The 22,849-nt window shown below is 42.9% G+C and overlaps 3 protein-coding genes across 5 annotated transcripts in view; 2 read left to right on the plus strand and 1 right to left on the minus strand.

The window, feature by feature from the left end:
• Positions 1-4,076, minus strand: LOC139364969 (dehydrogenase/reductase SDR family member 7C-B-like). 3 transcript variants are annotated; one of them, XM_071102250.1, is made up of 8 exons: positions 4,038-4,076; positions 2,305-2,346; positions 1,824-1,980; positions 1,589-1,701; positions 1,177-1,387; positions 1,000-1,092; positions 689-835; positions 1-598 (listed from the first exon to the last, which is right to left on the minus strand). In XM_071102250.1, the coding sequence occupies exons 1-8, from the start codon at positions 4,062-4,064 to the stop codon at positions 366-368; spliced, it is 1,023 nt and encodes a 340-aa protein (XP_070958351.1). In that variant the 5' UTR covers positions 4,065-4,076; the 3' UTR covers positions 1-365. The 3 variants fall into 3 exon arrangements, with proteins under 3 accessions (XP_070958351.1, XP_070958349.1, XP_070958350.1); XM_071102248.1 differs by lacking the exon at positions 4,038-4,076 and adding an exon at positions 3,594-3,682; XM_071102249.1 differs by lacking the exons at positions 2,305-2,346; positions 4,038-4,076 and adding an exon at positions 3,594-3,724.
• A 231-nt stretch (positions 4,077-4,307) lies between these two features.
• LOC139364968 (splicing factor U2AF 65 kDa subunit-like) lies at positions 4,308-11,744 on the plus strand. Its single transcript, XM_071102247.1, has 11 exons — positions 4,308-4,612; positions 5,324-5,498; positions 5,632-5,735; positions 5,904-6,055; positions 6,182-6,298; positions 6,399-6,537; positions 6,660-6,739; positions 9,324-9,446; positions 9,567-9,653; positions 9,758-10,000; positions 10,187-11,744. The coding sequence occupies exons 1-11, from the start codon at positions 4,564-4,566 to the stop codon at positions 10,322-10,324; spliced, it is 1,407 nt and encodes a 468-aa protein (XP_070958348.1). The 5' UTR covers positions 4,308-4,563; the 3' UTR covers positions 10,325-11,744.
• Positions 11,745-13,447: 1,703 nt separating this feature from the next.
• LOC139423574 (protein outspread-like) overlaps positions 13,448-22,849 on the plus strand; it is a 34,902-nt gene continuing 25,500 nt past the window's right edge. Inside the window, exons 1-8 of the mRNA XM_071175166.1 lie at positions 13,448-13,549; positions 14,235-14,312; positions 14,468-14,533; positions 15,108-15,259; positions 15,521-15,605; positions 15,771-15,936; positions 16,745-16,961; positions 18,001-18,106. Coding sequence (XP_071031267.1) covers positions 13,547-13,549; positions 14,235-14,312; positions 14,468-14,533; positions 15,108-15,259; positions 15,521-15,605; positions 15,771-15,936; positions 16,745-16,961; positions 18,001-18,106 — 873 coding nt within the window. The 5' untranslated portion in view covers positions 13,448-13,546. The remainder of the gene's footprint in view (positions 13,550-14,234; positions 14,313-14,467; positions 14,534-15,107; positions 15,260-15,520; positions 15,606-15,770; positions 15,937-16,744; positions 16,962-18,000; positions 18,107-22,849) is intronic.

The following is a 22,849-nucleotide window of genomic DNA, read 5'->3' on the forward strand; positions in this document are numbered from 1 at the left end:
TCAAAACAAGGTTTATTTCTAGGTTCTATAGGCCTAATATAAGGTTCCCAATAACACAAACAACAGTTTCCCTCATTTCTGCTATATGACAGTTCTACTGAAGCAAGTTGTGTACCTTATGAGATACCCAAGTTATTTTAGTTTCCAAATAAACATTTTTCCAAAATATTTTTCAGTCACCTGTGTCCATTCAGCATTGAAAACATACAAACATTTCAATAATAATTTTGTCTTCTTCTATTTTTTTCCGGTCTCAGCTGGTCCTCCATATTTGACAGTCATAAGTGCTGGCCCAACACATCATCTTATTCCCAGTTCTATGTGGTGTGTATCCAGAATCCAGTGCCAATCCAATGCTATGTTGACTACAGCTCCTCAGAGTCTGCTAAAGCTGCAATATTATTCACTCCTGCAGCATTATTCACTCCTGCAGCCATCACAGCGAAAAATACATTTGGGAAAAGGGATCTGGCATAGATGGCCATCTTGGGGAGGGAGTGAGCCATGACCACCTCCCTCTTCTTGCTGTTCAGAATCTTCAGGATCTCATTGGCAGCCTCTGTTGGTGTGATGCCCATAACCTTCTGTTTGGAGAAGACTGGGAGGGGGAGGCGGGATAAGGTTGGTTAGAGTAGTCAGACCAACACAACACACAGTTTTAAGATCATCAACTGAGACAGCAGGTTACTTGACCAGATGGACTTCTTGGTATTTTCCCCAGGTGGAGGGGAGATGATGAAGGTGTGGTTGACAGTGCTGACAGAGATGCCATACTCCTGGACCTCAGCCCGCAGACAGTCAAAGAAGGCTTGGACCGCATGCTTAGAGGCAGCATCTGAAACCCAGCAGAAGCCAAATTCAGACCCTCATCTCCCGCTCATACAATTGTTTCATTATTGAGGGAACTCATACTGTACATCTGAATACCTGTTAATTCAAACTTCATCAAAATACATTCAGAAGTAGGCCTACTGTCAGTATGAAAATGACTGAACTCACAAGTGGCACGGAAAGGCATAGCCAGCTTGCCCTGGATGCTGTTGACCAGAATCACATGGCCAGTCCTCCTCGACATCATGGATGGCAGAAGACCTGTGGAAGGGACCAATGCAACACAACTCTCAAACTTCCATTCCTTTTAACTGAGTTAAATTATGCTCTGTTATGATATAGTACCCTTAGCCACTGTGATAGGGCCAAAGTAGTTATTGTCCATAACTAGCTTGTCCATCTTCAGTGATGTGCTCTGTACTGGGGCCTTGACTTTAAGGCTGCTGTTGAGAATGAGCACATCCACACAGCCATAACACTCCAGCATCTCTACGATCACATCTGGCATGCTGTTCATGTCACCGAAATCCACCAGCACAAGTTTAGGAGGGAAGGTCTAGGAAAGGGAAAGAGAATTTCACAATAATGCAGGACCAAATTACTGTAATATACAGTATGGTTATTAATCTTTAGGATATTCATGATCACTTTACAATTTATGCATATTCATATAAATGCTAATAAAACGTAACTTTGTATCAGGCATATAAAGACCATATAATTGCTCTGTTGGGTTTAAGAGTTACGACATACTTACTAATTTAGGGTCTGCAGCGCTAGTCAGGTTATCAGCAAAACCTTCAAGTTTTTCCCAAGTTTTTCCGCAAAGGATGACTCTAGCTCCTCCCTCGTGAAACAACTTTGCACATTCTGCAAAGGTTTGGATTAATACATTTACAGACAGAATACTGTTTTAGTAACAATGTAATAACAGTTTTCTATGTGCACTTCATATCTGAGCTTTGTTTTCAAAATCAAAACAAAGGATTTACCCTTTCCCAGTCCTGTTAAGGCATCTGTTATCACGACCACCTTGTTGCGCACTGTTGCTGTGGACAAAAACTTGAGCACCAGATGGTGCAGGAAAATAACCACTGCTGTTACCACCACCACAACAGGCACCAGCAGAATTGCAGCTGGGTCCATACTCTGGAAAAGACCAATGGGAATATCATTTTCAGTAGCATATAGTGCCATGTTTTAGTGTTTAGTGAGAAAACTTGATAGTTTTGAATTAAAAATACAGGCAGTAAATGTATTGAAGTATGCAGGGCATTCTTATACAGAAATACACGTCGGTCTACAGTCCATTATATGATATGATGAAAGCATGTCAAGATGAATCAATAATCAATGGATTGACTAATGGATGAGAAGTGATACATAGAATAAGAATTCAATTCAAATTCTATAGGTCATGTCATATATGATCAAAGTGAGAATATTGAACATTCTCAAAAATGTATTTCATACCAACAGATATTCCAGGTCCATGATTTTGGTATCCAAAAGACCCTGTTAAAGACAACCGTTAAAGGTCCAATGCAGATGTTTTGGTCAAAAATAAGAAGAAAAAATGCTTTTAGAAAAGGGCAATTTATCAAATAAGAATTTAGCTGGGACTGTCTGGGAGTGATCAGATTTGGAGGAGAAAACTGAAAACTAGCTGTTATTGGCTGAGAGTGTTGGAGCTCTCTTTCTTATTGGTCTATTAACTAATTTACCAACTGGTGATGTCACCGGCAGGCCACAACTCCATCCCACCAAAACAGGCTGATTTTTCAAGTGGTCTTTTCAAACAGCTCTTACACTTAAAGGCCATTATCATCATGTTCACAATTTCACAGTATTCTTCAAACCTCATAGTGTGGAAGTATATATAAAACATAGAAAAATCACATTTTTGAATGCACTGGGCCTTTAAGCCTTTAGTTACTCCATAACTCTGAAATGGAAACAGAAGAGACAGATATTGACCATGTACTGTAGTGACAGAGCAAGTTAAAAGATAGCGCGTATGATCACTCTAATAAATGCTGTCTGGTTGTTTCATCAGAAGGAGCTAAACATACTCCTTGATACATGACCTCAAATTATCACAAAGGGCAAAGTGAAACCCATCTTCAGTTAGGACAGTGTCAATGTGAAGCATACCGAATATGTCAGACAGTCAAGGTGACTCAACATTTCATAGTTTATTCATACAGTATAAGATACAGTCACTTTACAGTAACTTTCTTTCCTCAGATTACTATATCTTTGCAATAACCACCTACGACAATCCCAGTTTGTCCCATTACAGTTTAAGTGTGATTGGTCCACAGTATTTGTTCTACTGGGTGTTTTAATAGCACTTAAGCCACAGTTTACCATGTACTGTACAGTGTGTGTCTGCCAAAGGGAGGCTCCAAATATATCCTGACCTAAAAATACTATAGCAACGTTATTTTCAAAAGCTGTACGGTAACATCAGCACAACTCAAAGATAAACTTAATAGATCCAAGAATAACACGAATGAAACAAATGTGATAAAGACACAATGTGAAAAAAAAACTAAAGACCGTAATCATAGATGTTATCCTGCCATCCCTACACAAACTACAATGAAATCAGAACATGGAACTATACAGTTACAGTAACAAGTTTCCTTGTGTCTCAACACAAAACGTGCAAATACTGTCCTGGCTGTGTGTCATTGGCTGACTGTCTCCATTTCACACCTATAGTATGGTTTGATATCATTCACACAACTGCCACTTACGGTTTGGGGTGGCTAGACCTCTGGTGGAAAAATGTCTGCTAGTATTCCTGGTTAGGTCTTCTCATTTGGGGCAATGTTCCCAGCCCCAGCCCATTCAGAGTGTAGCTCTGACCAGCAGTCCCTGTCCCCCCAGCAATACTTTGGGATTTGAGCTCTATTAATAGTGCACAGCTGAGTCAGTCATTTTCCATGCATGTTGTATACATGTTATGTTTAGCATGGCAAGGCAGCTCACACCTCCAGGAGGCAGAGGTCGTGGGGGAGATGGTGTCCCATTGCTAAGGCCTTGCTCTATTTAGCTCTGTTTTCATTTAGTGCACCACAAAGGATATGGCATAGAAAACAAACTGAATCACACACACTCACACAGACGTACCAGTGAGCATGCATAGCCTACACACACAGACAGAAAGACAGACACATACACACAAAGGTCCGGCTTACCGAATGGGTACGCAGGGCACGTGCCATGGGACCCTGACCTCCAGGGGACTCCAACCCTCCCCTCCCCCCAAAAGAAAAGTAAATAATAAACTTTATTATAAGTGTTGTAGAAAAAACACGTTACTATCTTCTCATCTTTATACTAATTAATCCTCACGTGGCATTCAGTTTCTCATATTGATTACGATTACAGGATTGACTAAAACTCTACAAAGTGTGATTGCTCTACGTACAAAGTGTGATTGCTCTTGAACGCTCCCCTTGCGCGTCGTTTCTAGGATATTCCCTGATCTGCACACTCTTGGAATGTTTGGCTACTCTCTCATCTGGGTTTCTACTGTGTAGCTATGTTTTATCACTCTGTGGAATGGGTAGCGCAAGCAGTTTGCCGACTGGAAAAATCCATGGAGCCGTCTACTACAGTACTGTGCAATTACAGCTAGCTGGACTCTGGACAGCCAAGTCTGATCCGTCAAGGCAGTCAGGCAGATACAGAATATCATCGGTTTAAAATATTGCATTAATCATGGCTGATTTTGAAGAATTCGAAAAACAGCTGTGCGAAAACCGACAGGGTGATTTCCCATTTTATTTCAGCCTTCAATTTTGGATGTGTTGCAATGGCTCTAGCTATCTAGAAGCTTTTAGCTAGCTAACTAGCATGCATTACTGTGGTTATGTGGCTAGTTGTCAAGTTAGCTAGATAGCTTTGCTAGACGAGCTAGTCCTGCTGTATGCAGATGTAGCTTATTTGACTAGCTAGCTAATTTAACCATTAGCCACTTAATTTATTGATTAGCAAACATGGCATGGCTATAGTTCGTGTGAATTAGCTTATCTAACGTTACCTAGCTAAATTGGTAGTTAGTTAACTAGCTAACTATAGCTGCACTAAATATCTAGATGCACTCACTGGTCTAGTTAGCTAGCTAGTTACCAAGATAATCAAGCTAGCTATCCCAGACTGACTGATCAATTTCGTTTGCTTGGTCAGCTTGCAGGTAGGTTAGCTATATCTTGGTCCATAATAAGCATCCCACTGGAATGCAATGAACTAATTTCTGTCAAATCTATTCACATAGCTGGAAGCAGCTTCTGTGTATTTTACCCCGATCAAATTAAGTTTATTCAAGAGTTCATACTAGCTTATTACAACCCCTCTCTGCATGTTAGGTATGTCCGGTGTATTATAGTGACCCATTGTGCTTAATGATGCTGAACCATGATTGTATATAGCTACCAAAAGCTTGGCTTATGTTCCATCCTTTCCCTTCCCACCTACATAGAGAGAGAGAAAGAGAGACGCAAGAAGAGGAGCGGCAGTGGGTCTCAGAGCCGCAGTGAGAAACATCGCAGCTGGAGCAAAGACCGAGGCAACCGGAGCCGAGAGAAGCGAAGCCGCAGTAGAGACAGGAAGAGCCGGGAGCAGAGGAGCACCTCGCGGGATCACAAGAAGCACAGGTGAATATTTAGCCCCTGGTACAGTACCTAGAGCCACTTACTGACAGAAAGCAGCATGTCAGGTATACTAAGGTATTGCCTTTTCAGTGTTACCTTTGCCAACAATGAGCCAACATGTATTCTGTTTACTCAGCTATTCTCCACGAAGAACAAAGAGGAAACGGACCTGCAGATACTGGGATGTGCCTCCCCCTGGCTTTGAACACATCACACCATTGCAGTACAAAGCTATGCAAGGTATCTGTCAACTTCTCTTTGCCCGTTAAGTGGCTAATATCCCTCTGTAATGTTCCCCTGTTTTATTTATTTCCTGTTAAGTTCATACATGTAAGAATGAATTGTCAAGAACAGTGCCAGTTACTAAGGTTGTGTGAAGTTTCTCTTACTCTCTACTTTTCCCTTCAGCGGCTGGGCAGATACCCACAATAGCCCTGCTGGCATCATCTGCCATGAGTGGGTTGGCAGTAACACCCACCCAAGTGCCCATAGTTGGCAGTCAGATGACTAGGCAGGCTCGACGTCTCTATGTTGGCAATATTCCCTTTGGAGTGACAGAGGTGAACTTCCCAGAGGACTTACGTTGTCTTGCACATTGAAGTGACAACATCGTATTTCACGGTATTTTTGCAGTTACTGTATGGGTTTCAGCTGATATTTTTTCCTTTATTTATTTCTGTTTTTAGGAGTCCATGGCAGAATTCTTCAATGCCCAAATGAGGCTTGCAGGCCTATCACAAGCCCCTAGCATCCCTGTGCTTGCTGTGCAGATAAATCAGGATAAAAACTTTGCATTCCTAGAGGTAGGTTGCCTCTCTTCTGTATATGTTGGTGTGTAACATTTGTTGCCTTGCATAACTTACTTAAACTGTCTAACTCCCTGTTTGGCATCTTCCTCTCCAGTTCCGGTCTGTCGATGAGACCACACAGGCCATGGCTTTCGATGGAATCATTTTCCAAGGTCAGTCGTTGAAGATAAGACGACCACATGACTACCGGCCCCTACCTGGCATTTCAGAGCAGCCTGCTTTTCATGTCCCAGGTTTGTACAGTGGCAACATGCTTTCTTAGTTATGTAGTTCACATTCATAGCACCAGTAGATATCAGCTACAGTACAGGTATATTGCAGTTGAACGTGTTTATTGTTGTTTTTGTCTCTCTAGGTGTCGTGTCCACAGTGGTACCAGACTCCCCACATAAACTGTTTATTGGAGGCCTACCCAACTATCTCAATGATGATCAGGTACTTCACTCAAACAGTCATTTCACATTGACAACACAAGCATACCTGACCCTTCTCATTTGTATTACTTTCTTGAACTGGTCACTGAAGTGACAGACTTACAGTATTCTGTTCTGGTTGGGTGGGGGAGAAGTGACCTTTGTCCTTTACATTTACAACCATGTTGAGGCCACAGGAGGTTGGTGGCACCGTAATTGGGGAGAACGGGCTTGTGGTAAGGACTGGAGCGGAATCAGTGGAATGGTATCCAGGTGTTTGATGCCATTCCATTAGCTCCATTCCAGCCATTATTATGAGCCGTCCTCCCCTCAGCAGCCTCCACTGGTTGAGATACAGTGAGCTAAATAAAGCTTATAGGCACACATGAATAAAACATAATAGGGAGTAACAATGGGAATAACATTTGGTCTAAAGTAGACAGTATGATCTTAACTGTAGCTCTTTCCCTGGCCATAAGTCCATGACAGGCATTTAGTAGTGTAGAGATGCTTATAGGAACTAACACATTCAGCACTGACAGCATTTCTTCAGTCACACCCTGCAGGTGTGAGAGTGCTTTTGTGCAAAGCACAATGTACACCCTACCCAAAGGAGAAGTTGCTGTTTGAAAAACATTGAATAATTGAATTACACTTTTCTTAAAATTCATATTTTTTCAGGTTCTGTTTTCCTTGTGTCTACAATTTGGCCAGTGTTGTATGGAAATCAAAATATGAATGTATTATTTATGTCTGATATTTGTGAAGATGCCAATAACTCCTCCTTTTATGCAGTTTGTTGTTACACTTCTGTTAGCAATCATGAGATTACATTTCATTAGCATTATTCATTAGCATTAGTTAATGTGAACACATTATTTTTCACTCCATGAATCGCTCTGATGTGTTTGAATAAAAACTCAGCTAGTGATTTCATGACTGAACTAAATTGTGAATTAATATTTACACATATTATTTATGCATAATCATCAACCCAGTTTCAATCTCGTTCACTTGATTTCAGAGATAACAATAGTATCTCTATCAGATAAGTAGTTTATAGTCACTAATGATCCCATGAAAACATACTTTTGAATGGGATAAATGCGTGACCACCTGCTAGCAGGAGCTATAAGTATATGAATGGGTGGGTTAACAGGCTTGATTATCAGTACTCTAGTGAGTGAAAAGTGTAACTGTTCAGCTGTATGCTAATTTCTCATTTTAACCATGCTTATTTGACAAAGGTAGGCAAAGTCCAGTTCATAAGATGGAGCGAGGTAACATGTCCTAGATATCACAAAATGCAGGCTTGAGTAAAATTCCTGGTTAAGTCAAATGGTTGCCAACAACCATATTCCATGATTCTTCACACCAAACATATTACGCCCTGACTGTGCTACATCTTCACTCCAAGCTCCAGAGAGATTGGAAAACAGTATAGTTCTGCAATGTTGTTGTGCACTAAATGAATTGGATTCTAACTTTCCATTCCTCCTGATTTTCTTTCTAAACAGTACCCTGATTGTACCCTGGTGTTTATTTTCTTATTATTTTTTTACTCTTGCAGTCACTGCTACTGCTTTGATACTCACAGCTCTTTCATTTTTGTTCCCCCACTTTGTCCCCAGCTAGGGGCCTGTAAGATCGTTAAGTCTGCGCTCATAATTTGTTCAGTAGTACTGATCTACTGCTGCCATGCCAACATGTAACACAAGGCAAGTAAGACATTCCGTTCCTCCCACGGATACACTCCTAGCCAGCAGGTTCCCTTCCTGGCTACTCTTTCTCTCTCTCCCATCACTCTTTTGAAACGCGTTAAGGACTAAATTAGTTAGGGGTGGGATAAAATAAACAGATACCCGATTAATTTTAGGTTTGGGGTGGTTCTCAGCCTTAAAAATAAAGTTAAGACTGTGTTAACATGATGTACTGTCATGAAACAAGTGCATTTTGTAGATGAAGTGATAGCCAATCAGTTTACTTTGATGATGGGTTCATCATTTTCATAGCCCAGGTGAAGTAGTAAACAAATATAAGTATTGGATTTTATAGTCTGTGCACAATTTTCAGCACAACTTGTGTTATTACTGTTTAATAACTTTATATTATTGTTAAGTAAATTAATTTCTGGTAAAATATGAATAAAATGAAATACATTACACAAAGTCTGTACCTGTTAATGTTTTGTCATACAGAAAATCAGTCATTCAGTGCTCTTTCAAAAATCTCATATATAGTTTCCCTGGATTATTGTGGATTTAGTATATGTCATACTTAAATAGAGTTTGTCTGTAAAACATCAGCCGTTGTATGCATATACAAATTATTAACAAACAATTGATTTGCTTTGTAATTAAGCAATCTTAATCTCATCACACTGAAACTAATAAACGTTCTACAATTATTTTTATTTTTTAAATTCAAGATACAAATATTTTGTTTTCTTTGACCATGTCATTTATTGCACTTCTCCAGGCCATTCACCTTGGTATGATTTCTCTCCTCATGACTATTAAATGGAGGCTTAGAATTCATTCAGTAGAATATGTGGTGGATTCATATTACCCTGCTTATGTCTCTGCTTGTCTTCATCTCTTATGCAGGTGAAGGAGCTCTTGACATCATTCGGACCACTCAAAGCTTTCAACCTTGTCAAGGACAGTGCCACGTCACTTTCCAAAGGTTATGCCTTTTGTGAATATGTTGACATCAGTGCGACTGATCAGGTACGGATGAGCAAATGCTATGCTTTCTCATGGTTATGGTTTATCATTTTTTGGCGTCAAATCAATCTTGTTTTTAAGGTTCTATTCCATATTTGAAAAGTTTCTGTGTATGTTTGTCAGGCGGTGGCTGGGCTCAATGGCATGCAACTGGGTGACAAAAAGCTCATCGTCCAGAGAGCAAGTGTGGGAGCCAAAAACGCCAATCCGGTGAGCGCAGTTCGCTTGTGCATTTTGAATGGCAAGAAACAAATGTGAGTACCAGCAGTCTAAATGTGTCGTCTGTCTGGGCTGTTTTCCTTCCTCCCACCTAGACTGCCATCATCGAGACCCCGGTGACGCTGCAGGTGCCTGGGCTGCAGGGACTTCAGAACTCTGGGCTGCCCACGGAGGTGCTGTGCCTGCTCAACATGGTGATGCCTGAGGAGCTGGTGGATGACGAGGACTACGAGGAGATCCTGGAGGACATCAGTGAGGAGTGCTGCAAGTACGGCAGCGTGCGCTCCATCGAGATTCCCCGGCCTGTCGAAGGAGTGGAGGTCCCTGGCTGTGGCAAGGTAAAAGGTTGAACTGAGGTTATTCAATACAGAATGAGACTCTGCTCTTCACTGTTGTTAAACATAAGTAATTGGTCTGAACAAAATAAAAAACTGTAATACACCACATGAAGTATGAATTGTTGTTGAACATGTATGTATCTGCTATTTGGATCCTGATGAGATTGATGGTTCTTTTTGTTTCAGATCTTTGTGGAGTACGTTTCTACTGCAGACTGTCAGAAAGCCATGCAGGCCCTCACTGGCCGCAAGTTTGCCAACAGAGTGGTGGTAACCAAATACTATGATCCAGACATGTATCACAGACAGGAGTTCTCAGGGTAGAGGGGAAACAGGAGGCAATACATGGAATTAACTGGGACCTCCTCTTTCCTGCTTCCTCAAACCTGGTTTCAGCTCTTCAGTATCGTGTGTTCTGTCTCCAGTATTCACAGCTAGTACGTTGTAACCCTATCCTCATTTACTACAGTAGTACAGATTTTTGGGAAAAAATACTAGATTTTTACATGCGTCTTTTAGATACTCTAACTGATATATTACACCAACAAAAAATATCTGTGTGCAGTGAATGAATTTAGTCTGAAATGTATACAAATAAATAAAACCATGCTATTTGTGTAGGATTCCCTTTGCCGAAGTAGTATGAATGTCATGTGTGCTTAGATCTAATAACCAGACTGTGACATAGCCAGTGTTGCTGTCTTTCTTAACTCTGTAGTCAATGAGATGATACAAAAGTGAAATGTTTAGATTTCTATTCTGAGCACAAGCTGTCAGAGTCAGATGAACTTGTGAATACCATGTTTATGTCTCTGCATCCAGTATGAAGGAAGTTAGAGGTAGTTTCACGAGCCAAGTACCATAGACTCCCAGTCATTGAGCTAACGCTAGTTAGCAACTTCCTTCAAACTGCATGTAGAGACATAAAAATGGTTTCCACAGGTTCATCTTACTCTAGGGAAGTAGAAAACAAAATCCTGAAGTTTAAAACTCAAACACCTAAAACTCATATTAGAAAAACACTCTCAACACTAATAATTACAAAAAGTGAACAAAACAATTGTTTCAACAAAGTCATGATTTGGGCATTTTCACAGCGGTTTAAACCCATAACCTTGACATTTGCAGATTGTTTTGTGTTCGTGCTCTGGATTAAGAATTTGTGTCATTTAGATTGTAGCATAAAATTACAAGGTCACAAAAATACCATACTGGCCATAGAAATGGATATTATGCATCATTATTTGAATAAGAAATATTTGGTCATCCTACAGGAAAGGACGAGGAGATTTTAAAAGATGTGCTTTCAATTTATGTAAATAATGTACGTAGCTAATGTATATCCTGTGTTTTTGTTATCTGATGCTTTCGCAATTGTATGGAAGAAAATTGGTTAATTTATTTTTACCCAAAGGTTTTTTAAGCTTCATGAAAATTGCAGACGTGAGTTGATCCAACATTGTCGTCATATGACAGTAATTCATATCATTCATCATTACAGTGAGACTACCGTTGAGTGTTTTATTATGTACTGTATATCACATACGATTACAACAAAAACAGTATGCTTCATTATGGGTCCATAGGAAATCCGCTTTCAACTAAATAAACGCAGTTCATTGATTCAAAAGAGTTATAAATACTGTTTTTGTAAATGTGGTTTTGAATGTGCCAAATCTGAAAGCATTTTTATGTACACCTCTAACCTGCCATTGTCATGCCTTGAATAAATGCCTGCATCTTCTGTCAGTCTATAATATCATTATTGTTGCTATGAAATAAGGCTGATGTCAATTTCAGGACAGGGGCATCTTGTGAGATCAGGTGAGGAAATGTGAATATACTGTGAACTCACCAGACTTATTATCATTTCAGCTATCAATCAGGCAGTAGAAGGCAGCAAAGTTGAGCTTTATCAGGCTGGTCTCATAGACTAGACATAACATATTAAACGAAAATCCAGGACACTCAAATGAGTATAATATGTTAATAAGACATAAGAAAAAAAGGTTACTTAAGGCACAAACGAAAGGATATATAAGGATATATAACACAAATGTGTATCAACCCAAAGGTTGCATGTTTGAATCTCATCACGGACAAGCGTTTGAGCTAATTTGTAACTTTGCAATCACTTTCTTCATTTGAGCTACTTTGCAACTACTTAGCATGTTAACAAACCATTTCCCTAACCCTGACAACCCTTTAACCTAACTCTTAACCCTAATCTTAACCAGGGATGGGCAAAATGTACAAAATACAATGACAAAATATAATTACACAAAATACCATAAATATTGTATCAAATTAAACCACACAATATTTCTATTTTGAAATCTATTTAATTAAAATACATGTATTTTGTATTTTAAAATACAGAAATATATTTGCAATTAGCCAGCCCAGAATAGCAATAACATTATAGAAGCTTCTTACATGCTATAACTGTGAAATGTTGTTGTTTATCTTCCTTAGTTGAATGCCATGACTGTAAGTCACTCTGAGTAAGAGGGTCTGCTAAATGACCAAAATGTATATGTGAAAATGAACATACCAAAATGAACTGCAAAGCACACTGGGTATTATTACCTTGTAATGTGGAGCTCATTGGAATAACACTTAGCATGCTTTGCAAATGTCCATTTTCACATATACATTTATATTTAGTTCATTTAGCAGACGCTCTTATCACACCATAGTGCCATGAGACTTATGATACCAATGCAGGGTGAAAGGGGGCAACAAAATTGTGAACCACTATAAAAAAAATATATAGAAAAGTATTTTGTATTTTGAAAATAAAATGTACAGCTCTCGAAAGTATCTTATGACAAGATACATTGGAGTGTAGTTCAACCCAGTGTAATACAAATGACAAAATACTCAGAAGTAATTAAAATACATGTTTCAAATACTTGTAACAGAGCTACTGCCCATCTGTGACCTTAACCCTAACCTTAACCATAACCTCTAACCCTAACCCCTAGCCTAGCTATCATTAGCCACCTAGCTAACGTTAGCCACAACAAATTGGAATTTGTAACATATAGTATGGATTAGAATTTGTAACATATAGTACGGATTATAATTTGTAAGATAACATACGAATTGTAACATATAATACGAACTGTAATTCATAACATATTAAACGAAATGGATGGTGGACATCCACAAATAAATACATACCAAATGTAGCGTATCATACTGATTTTAGCGTCACGGATATTCGTTTGGTATATTACGTCAGCCCATGAGTCCAGGTTGGATATATATATCCAACTCCTCAGCTGCCTAGGACATCCCAGATTTCGACCGGTCAGGGAGAGCTCAAAGCGCACAGGATTTGACAGATGTTCGAATCGGACAAACTGCACCGCAAAGAGAGAATTGGGGAGCATTTCGGATTTACATAGTGGTAGCCTATATGCGACAAAATGTCTGGACAAAAGAGTGCGAATCCGTGTAATAAATTCCAAGCGAACATTTTTTATAAAAGTAAATGTCAGAACTGCTTCAAGTCTCGGGAGCTGCATCTTCCAACTGATCATGGTAAGGAACAAAAATATTTATGTTTTATTAGTTTTAATACTTTGGCTATTACTTTTCTGAATGTTGATGACAGGGATGACAGATGGGCATATTTTGTGCCCATCTCTGTGTGTCTTGCATATTTAGAGCCATTGGTCAATGAACCTCAGCTAAGTAAGCTCCTGTTTTAAAGCATCTGACTCAGGTGTGAAGGTTACGTATAAAGTATCCAAGTTGGAATTTTTGAGGAAAGAATTATCTCATGTTGAGAAGCACTCATAACACAAGAAACAAAACTCTCTGACAAAAGGTTGAGCAAGTTGAGTAACTGGCAGAGAGTCAGAACATTCCAGTCTTTGGGGACATCTCAAAAAGAGCACAAAGAGCAGTTTATCTTCTCTTTTCCATGCCAACAAGATTATCCCTGCCTCTTATTTATGGCCTGTTGCATGGACATACTTAATCTGTTCACACATTTTGTAAATGCAGCATAAGAACACTGAATCACGAACGGTCACTGGCTAATCCTACAAAGGACATTCCCTAAAAAGATAGGATTGTTATTCCTTTGACATTCAAAACATGAATCAACAAGTATTGATGCTCCCTGCCAGAAAAAGCCAAGACCCATTGGATGGCATAGAAAAACGATTTAATTTGATAGAACCTTCACACTGATTTCTCCTTGTGTTCCCATGCTTGACAGGCCAAACCCATCTATGGAGGCTGGCTCTGCTTGGCTGCTGAGGGGACAGACTTTGACAATCCAATTCAGAGGTCAAGGGTAAGAGAATGACAAATAACTATCTAGTCTTGGACTATGGTTGTACAGAAATGAAATCAGTAGTACTAGTTTATAGTCTGATAGACCTGCAAGTTATTCAATATTTGAGGCATTATTGCAACATTATCCATAACAACTCTATCTCTAAATGGTAGAAATGGCAGCGACGATTCTTCATCCTGTATGAACATGGCAGCATGAGCTTTGCACTGGACGAGTTGGTAAGATATTCTGTATTTGAACACACACACACACACACACACACACACACACACACACACACACACACACACACACACACACACACACACACACACACACACACACACACACACACACACACACACACACACACACACACACACACACACCCCAAAAGCTAAGCAAACCAGATCATCCAACATGAATAGAGGTTAACTACAGTATATTGTCCTGATGTATGTTTTAAAGTTTTATGAGAAGATTCACTATGCATCTCTTAGCCAGATGTTGTGTGTAGTACCAGAGCAGATGATTTGGGATTCATCTGTTCTCTAATGACACATCCCCCTCTCTCACTGATCTTCTAAAATCTCCTTCTCTGCTCTCTTTCATGTCACTCTATATAGCCTGTATTACAACTCAGTTGCAACAGGTAATGTCTTGTTCGTGATGTCCTTTAACCCTCCAAAATATCTCTCTATATATTTTGGGATATTTCTAGATGGTGTACAAAAGATACCATGATTAGCATCATAATCTCTGCCAGAATTTCCAGTCAGACAAAATTATTGACATTGTGTATCATTCCTTTAGACAAGCACTCTGCCACAAGGAACAGTGAACATGAATCTGTGTACAGCGGTGATTGACGCAGAGCCTAAGACAGGCCAGAGGAATGCTTTGTGCATCATCACACCTGAACAGGAGTTCTTTATCCGGGGAGAGAACAAGGAGATCATCAATGGGTCAGTAATGCTTCTTGATATTACAGTATGATATGATATCACTCCTGATTTAACTTCTCTGATATTACAGTATGATATGATATCACTCCTGATTTAACTTCTCTGATATTACAGTATGATATGATATCACTCCTGACTTAACTTCTCTGATATTACAGTATGAAATGATGTCACTCCTGATTTATCTTTTCTGTAAATTCTTGTCTTTGATGGACAATATTTTGAATCCCTGTCATGTCCGTGTCGTTTTCTTTTTACCAGCTGGAGTGAACAACTCGTCGTTTACCCACGGACCTATAAGCAGAATCAGAAGAAGAGACGCAAAGTAGAACCCACTACTTCCCAGGTGATAACTTCTTCTTTTCATAACATTGTAACCAAGATGCCTGGTCACCGGTGGCCTAAATACATGTTTGAAAATATTGCGGAAAAATACGTCAACTACTGTATATGTCAATGATGTGTTATGCCTTTACACATTATGATAATGAAAACATACTGTGTTCATCAGGAGCCCAGCCCAGCAAAGATGGCTGCCACTGAGCCCAGTTTCTCAGTCATGAAAAGTGGTGACCCTCGCCTGTGGCAGGGAGAGCGGCCCAGTGGGGGTCCGGATGTGGCCCCTGTCTGGACTGTGACAGATACTGATCCCCTGGGCCTGGACGAGACCCCTGCAGGTGTGGAGGAAAGAAACCAGCCAACACACATACACACACACTCAGACAGGCTTTCAAGTCTGCCAGACATTTACAGCCATTTCCTGCCCTCTAACACTGTCCTAACTTCCTGCAGGTGGTCATGCATACAGGATGAGAAAGTTGGCCTTTAATAGTGGACAGATTCTTTACCAGTGTAGTAGTGTTATTGAAAGACTGTAGAAAAGGATGTAGGGCTCATGGTAAACAATCATTTCTAATATATTTCACAGACACAACTAAGATTAATTATGCGAGCAGAGCAGACATTTCTCTTAATAGCGGTCATGTGATGAACGGTAAGTGCAGACTTATTGGTGTGTCTGGGCCTAGGTTATAACGGAGAGCAGGATCAACTCCTGTAGTGCAGACTGTGCCTGTAGGGGACTTCATTAGGCTGATGTAGATGACAGGTTTTACAGATGCTTTTCCATGGCCTGGGAGCAGATGAAAAGGAAAACAAACTGGAGGCATCTCTTTAATGAGCTGTGGTCTGTTAGGTGCAACTTTATAGTGGCACTATGCAGTGGTGTCCCTCAAATGTCTCTATGGTCAAACGTGACACTTCCTTAGATGGGAGACGTTATAGTAACTATCTGACCAGATTCCTCATATAACAAGTCTTACAAGTTAGATTTTTTAGAACAGGATTCTCATAAAAATCTTGCCACTGTCCTGCTATTTGTGTTTCGGTCCAAAAGCAATGACCTAAAGTATCATGCAAAACATAGACCTAACCTGTGCAGTCACAGTCTGAAAACAGCCCTCTTTATTTAATAACTCTCCTCAGGTCATGGTTCCCACTACCTCCCTTCAGCCTCCAGTGACTCCCTGACCTTTGACGGTAGTCTGCGGCTCTCCAACGGCTCCTGTATCAGTAGCTCTGTGAGTTCCCTGGACTCTGTGGCCAGCAAGGGGACTGACACCAGCAGCGCCAGCCAGCCCACAGAGCCTACGCCATACAGAGACCACCCACCGGCCAACAAGAACAACATGGCAGAGAGAAGGTGAGAATCATGGAGAAGACATGTTATCAGTTGTGTCTGATATTGGGAGATCTATAATGAACGCAATGTTCTTGGACATTAGTTACAATTTTATTTATTTGGTTTTGTATTTGTTGTGTGTTGTCATGAAAATGCTAACAGGCATAAAATTGGTTTGGCATGGGCTAGGACCAAATGTGCTAGCAATTAGCACTAAAGGACAGCAGATGCCTCCCTGTTTCTCTCTGTATAAAATGGTACACACATTACACACAGCCCAACAGCACATCAAAGATCCATATTCTTCCATTAGGGAGGTAACGTTTTTTAAATGTACTGTAACTTATAGAAGCACTCCCAGTTTGTTCCCTAACTAACAGCATATACAGTATTTGGGCTACGTGATGGGAATACCTCCTTGGTCTGTGTGTTTCATTCATTGCCTTCTAAGGACAGACAGAATCCTTGCCCTGAATAAGGCCTCGAAATTCCTAAAGGATTGTGTAATTAGATATTTTGAAGGAATTCTATTTCTGAGTTCCTCACAAACTGCCAGTCATCAGAAAGTAGGAGAAATGTCAAGGCAAGACATTACACTGACTGAGGGCACAGTATTATGTTTGTGCCAACTCATACAGATACATACATGCCTCAACAAGAATTTACCATCCCTGTTATAACAGGACAGATGCTACACCCACAGTGTATTAAAGATAGTATTCGCTTTTGTGGTCATACTGTACATACAAACGCTCTATCGGATTCTTCTAGGGAATTCCATCTATGTAATATCTGCTATCTTTCTAAACAAAACATGGCACTGGAGGTGAGGATGTCACTTGAAAGTCCAATTCAACAGTAGCACTAGATGGATGTAGGTGACATGGATGTCCTCAGTCTAGGCCCAGCTTGGGGGTACAGAATAAGTGTTGGTGACATTATTCAGCTGTCATCCTGAAGTTCTTTCTGCAGGAAGTGATGTCACAGCCCACCTGTGAGGTGCCATGGAGGACACCATGGCTGTTTGTTGAATGACAGGCTTGATTTTCCTGCTTTTCAGCTGCTACAATGAGCCAGAGAAGGCTGGGAGGAGTGCTGTGGGAGAGGACCTGGGTCAGGCTGGATCCAGGAAGGGGAGGAGTGAAGCTCGCAGCAACCAGAGAGAGGTATCAGTCACACCGTCACAGTGTTTTTACATTGCAGTCAGTCCTCCCACTCCCGGTAAGGCTTGTCACATTCCTCCACTATAATACCATCACTTGAACCACACCTCATAATCCAAAGAGTAACCATAGCTTTTAAGAATAGCAACACTTGTTACCCACCAGGAGGGCCCAAGACAAGCATTGCCCTTTCGGCAGACCCCTTTAGGGGTCTAGTGTTTCCACTAGAATAGTGTTTCCACATCTACACATATAGATTGGTATTTTACACACCATTGATGGAGTCTGTCATTGTTAAGGTAACGTACACGTGTACACCACACAGCTGTTCCCGCTAGTTCTCCATTGGACTTGTTTGGACATGACTCATAAGACCAGGTGTTGGAGAGGCAAAGATGTCACGTCAAGCGTTTCGGCTCTGGCCTGAATGCATGGTGTGTAAAGGCTCACGGACAGGGATGAAGCGCTGCTCTTACATTCCACACTGTCAGGTGTGTGTGTGTGTGCCATGTGTGTCCACACTGTCAGGTGTGTGTGTGTACCATGTGTGTCCACACTGTCAGGTGTGTGTGTGTACCATGTGTGTCCACACTGTCAGGTGTGTGTGTGTACCATGTGTGTCCACACTGTCAGGTGTGTGTGTGTGCCATGTGTGTCCACACTGTCAGGTGTGTGTGTGTGCCATGTGTGTCCACACTGTCAGGTGTGTGTGTGTACCATGTGTGTCCACACTGTCAGGTGTGTGTGTGTACCATGTGTGTCCACACTGTCAGGTGTGTGTGTGTGCCATGTGTGTCCACACTGTCAGGTGTGTGTGTCATGTGTGTCCACACTGTCAGGTGTGTGTGTGTGCCATGTGTGTCCACACTGTCAGGTGTGTGTGTGTGCCTGCCACGTGTGTCCACACTGTCAGGTGTGTGTGTGTGCCATGTGTGTCCACACTGTCAGGTGTGTGTGTGTGTGCCATGTGTGTCCACACTGTCAGGTGTGTGTGTGTGTGCCATGTGTGTCCACACTGTCAGGTGTGTGTGTGTGCCATGTGTGTCCACACTGTCAGGTGTGTGTGTGTGTGCCATGTGTGTCCACACTGTCAGGTGTGTGTGTGTGTGTCTGCCATGTGTGTCCACACTGTCAGGTGTGTGTGTGTGCCATGTGTGTCCACACTGTCAGGTGTGTGTGTGTGTGCCATGTGTGTCCACACTGTCAGGTGTGTGTGTGTGTGTGCCATGTGTGTCCACACTGTCAGGTGTGTGTGTGTGTGCCACGTGTGTCCACACTGTCAGGTGTGTGTGTGTGCCATGTGTGTCCACACTGTCAGGTGTGTGTGTGTGTGCCATGTGTGTCCACACTGTCAGGTGTGTGTGTGTGTGCCATGCCATGTGTGTCCACACTGTCAGGTGTGTGTGTGTGCCATGTGTGTCCACACTGTCAGGTGTGTGTGTGTGTGCCATGTGTGTCCACACTGTCAGGTGTGTGTGTGTGCCTGCCATGTGTGTCCACACTGTCAGGTGTGTGTGTGTGCCATGTGTGTCCACACTGTCAGGTGTGTGTGTGTGTGCCATGTGTGTCCACACTGTCAGGTGTGTGTGTGTGTGTGTGTGTCCATGTGTGTCCACACTGTCAGGTGTGTGTGTGTGTGTGCCATGTGTGTCCACACTGTCAGGTGTGTGTGTGTGTGCCATGTGTGTCCACACTGTCAGGTGTGTGTGTGTGTGCCATGTGTGTCCACACTGTCAGGTGTGTGTGTGTGTGTGCCATGTGTGTCCACACTGTCAGGTGTGTGTGTGTGCCATGTGTGTCCACACTGTCAGGTGTGTGTGTGTGTGTCATGTGTGTCCACACTGTCAGGTGTGTGTGTGTGTGCCATGTGTGTCCACACTGTCAGGTGTGTGTGTGTGTGCCATGTGTGTCCACACTGTCAGGTGTGTGTGTGTGTGCCATGTGTGTCCACACTGTCAGGTGTGTGTGTGTGTGTGCCATGTGTGTCCACACTGTCAGGTGTGTGTGCCACGTGTGTCCACACTGTCAGGTGTGTGTGTGTGCCATGTGTGTCCACACTGTCAGGTGTGTGTGTGTGTGTGTGCATGTGTGTCCACACTGTCAGGTGTGTGTGTGTGTGCCATGTGTGTCCACACTGTCAGGTGTGTGTGTGTGTGCCATGTGTGTCCACACTGTCAGGTGTGTGTGTGTGTGCCATGTGTGTCCACACTGTCAGGTGTGTGTGTGTGCCATGTGTGTCCACACTGTCAGGTGTGTGTGTGTGCCATGTGTGTCCACACTGTCAGGTGTGTGTGTGTGTGCCTGCCATGTGTGTCCACACTGTCAGGTGTGTGTGTGTGTGCCATGTGTGTCCACACTGTCAGGTGTGTGTGTGTGTGCCATGTGTGTCCACACTGTCAAGTGTGTGTGTGTGTGCCTGCCATGTGTGTCCACACTGTCAGGTGTGTGTGTGTGCCATGTGTGTCCACACTGTCAGGTGTGTGTGTGTGTGTACCACATGTGTCCACACTGTCAGGTGTGTGTGTGTGTGCCTGCCATGTGTGTCCACACTGTCAGGTGTGTGTGTGTGCCATGTGTGTCCACACTGTCAGGTGTGTGTGTGTGTGCCATGTGTGTCCACACTGTCAGGTGTGTGTGTGTGTGCCTGCCATGTGTGTCCACACTGTCAGGTGTGTGTGTGTGCCATGTGTGTCCACACTGTCAGGTGTGTGTGTGTGTGTGTACCACATGTGTCCACACTGTCAGGTGTGTGTGTGTGTGTGCCATGTGTGTCCACACTGTCAGGTGTGTGTGTGTGTGTACCACATGTGTCCACACTGTCAGGTGTGTGTGTGTGTGCCATGTGTGTCCACACTGTCAGGTGTGTGTGTGTGTGTGCCTGCCATGTGTGTCCACACTGTCAGGTGTGTGTGTGTGCCATGTGTGTCCACACTGTCAGGTGTGTGTGTGTGTACCACATGTGTCCACACTGTCAGGTGTGTGTGTGTGCCATGTGTGTCCACACTGTCAGGTGTGTGTGTGTGCCATGTGTGTCCACACTGTCAGGTGTGTGTGTGTGTGCCATGTGTGTCCACACTGTCAGGTGTGTGTGTGTGCCATGTGTGTCCACACTGTCAGGTGTGTGTGTGTGTGCCATGTGTGTCCACACTGTCAGGTGTGTGTGTGTGACATGTGTGTCCACACTGTCAGGTGTGTGTGTGTGTGTGTGTCCATGTGTGTCCACACTGTCAGGTGTGTGTGTGTGTGCCATGTGTGTCCACACTGTCAGGTGTGTGTGTGTGCCATGTGTGTCCACACTGTCAGGTGTGTGTGTGTGTGTGTGTGTCCATGTGTGTCCACACTGTCAGGTGTGTGTGTGTGCCTGCCATGTGTGTCCACACTGTCAGGTGTGTGTGTGTGCCATGTGTGTCCACACTGTCAGGTGTGTGTGTGTGTGCCATGTGTGTCCACACTGTCAGGTGTGTGTGTGTGTGCCATGTGTGTCCACACTGTCAGGTGTGTGTGTGTGTGTGTGTGCCATGTGTGTCCACACTGTCAGGTGTGTGTGTGTGCCATGTGTGTCCACACTGTCAGGTGTGTGTGTGTGCCATGTGTGTCCACACTGTCAGGTGTGTGTGTGTGTGTCAGGTGTGTGTGTGTGCCATGTGTGTCCACACTGTCAGGTGTGTGTGTGTGTGCCATGTGTGTCCACACTGTCAGGTGTGTGTGTGTGCCATGTGTGTCCACACTGTCAGGTGTGTGTGTGTGTGCCATGTGTGTCCACACTGTCAGGTGTGTGTGTGTGTGCCATGTGTGTCCACACTGTCAGGTGTGTGTGTGTGTGCCATGTGTGTCCACACTGTCAGGTGTGTGTGTGTGCCATGTGTGTCCACACTGTCAGGTGTGTGTGTGTGTGCCATGTGTGTCCACACTGTCAGGTGTGTGTGTGTGTGCCATGTGTGTCCACACTGTCAGGTGTGTGTGTGTGTGCCATGTGTGTCCACACTGTCAGGTGTGTGTGTGTGTGCCATGTGTGTCCACACTGTCAGGTGTGTGTGTGTGTGCCATGTGTGTCCACACTGTCAGGTGTGTGTGTGTGTGCCATGTGTGTCCACACTGTCAGGTGTGTGTGTGTGCCATGTGTGTCCACACTGTCAGGTGTGTGTGTGTGTGCCATGTGTGTCCACACTGTCAGGTGTGTGTGTGTGTGTGTGTCCATGTGTGTCCACACTGTCAGGTGTGTGTGTGTGTGCCATGTGTGTCCACACTGTCAGGTGTGTGTGTGTGCCATGTGTGTCCACACTGTCAGGTGTGTGTGTGTGTGCCATGTGTGTCCACACTGTCAGGTGTGTGTGTGTGTGCCATGTGTGTCCACACTGTCAGGTGTGTGTGTGTGTCCACACTGTCAGGTGTGTGTGCCACGTGTGTCCACACTGTCAGGTGTGTGTGTGTGTGTGCCATGTGTGTCCATGTGTGTCCACACTGTCAGGTGTGTGTGTGTGTGCCATGTGTGTCCCACACTGTCAGGTGTGTGTGTGTGTGTGTGTCCACACTGTCAGTGTGTGTGTGTGTGCCACCACACTGTCAGGTGTGTGTGTGTGTGCCATGTGTGTCCACACTGTCAGGTGTGTGTGTGTGTGTGCCATGTGTGTCCACACTGTCAGCTGTTTGTGTGTGTGCCATGTGTGTCCACACTGTCAGGTGTGTGTGCCACGTGTGTCCACACTGTCAGGTGTGTGTGTGTGCCATGTGTGTCCACACTGTCAG

This window comes from Oncorhynchus clarkii, chromosome 13 (assembly GCF_045791955.1).
Source record: "Oncorhynchus clarkii lewisi isolate Uvic-CL-2024 chromosome 13, UVic_Ocla_1.0, whole genome shotgun sequence".
NCBI classification, from domain to species: Eukaryota; Metazoa; Chordata; class Actinopteri; order Salmoniformes; family Salmonidae; genus Oncorhynchus; species Oncorhynchus clarkii.

Bases quoted from the DNA above. Each gene is read 5' to 3' on its own strand.
- LOC139364968 (XM_071102247.1), top strand. From the start codon at position 4,564: ATGGCTGATTTTGAAGAATTCGAAAAACAGCTGTGCGAAAACCGACAG. The intron at 4,613-5,323 runs GTGATTTCCCAT...CCACCTACATAG, and splicing joins GCTGTGCGAAAACCGACAGG to AGAGAGAGAAAGAGAGACGC. The intron at 6,740-9,323 runs GTACTTCACTCA...TCTCTTATGCAG, and splicing joins ACTATCTCAATGATGATCAG to GTGAAGGAGCTCTTGACATC.
- LOC139364969 (XM_071102250.1), bottom strand. From the start codon at position 4,064: ATGGCACGTGCCCTGCGTACCCATTCG. The intron at 1,388-1,588 runs GTAAGTATGTCG...TCCCTTTCCTAG, and splicing joins GCGCTGCAGACCCTAAATTA to ACCTTCCCTCCTAAACTTGT. The intron at 1,093-1,176 runs GTACTATATCAT...TCCCTTCCACAG, and splicing joins CCCTATCACAGTGGCTAAGG to GTCTTCTGCCATCCATGATG.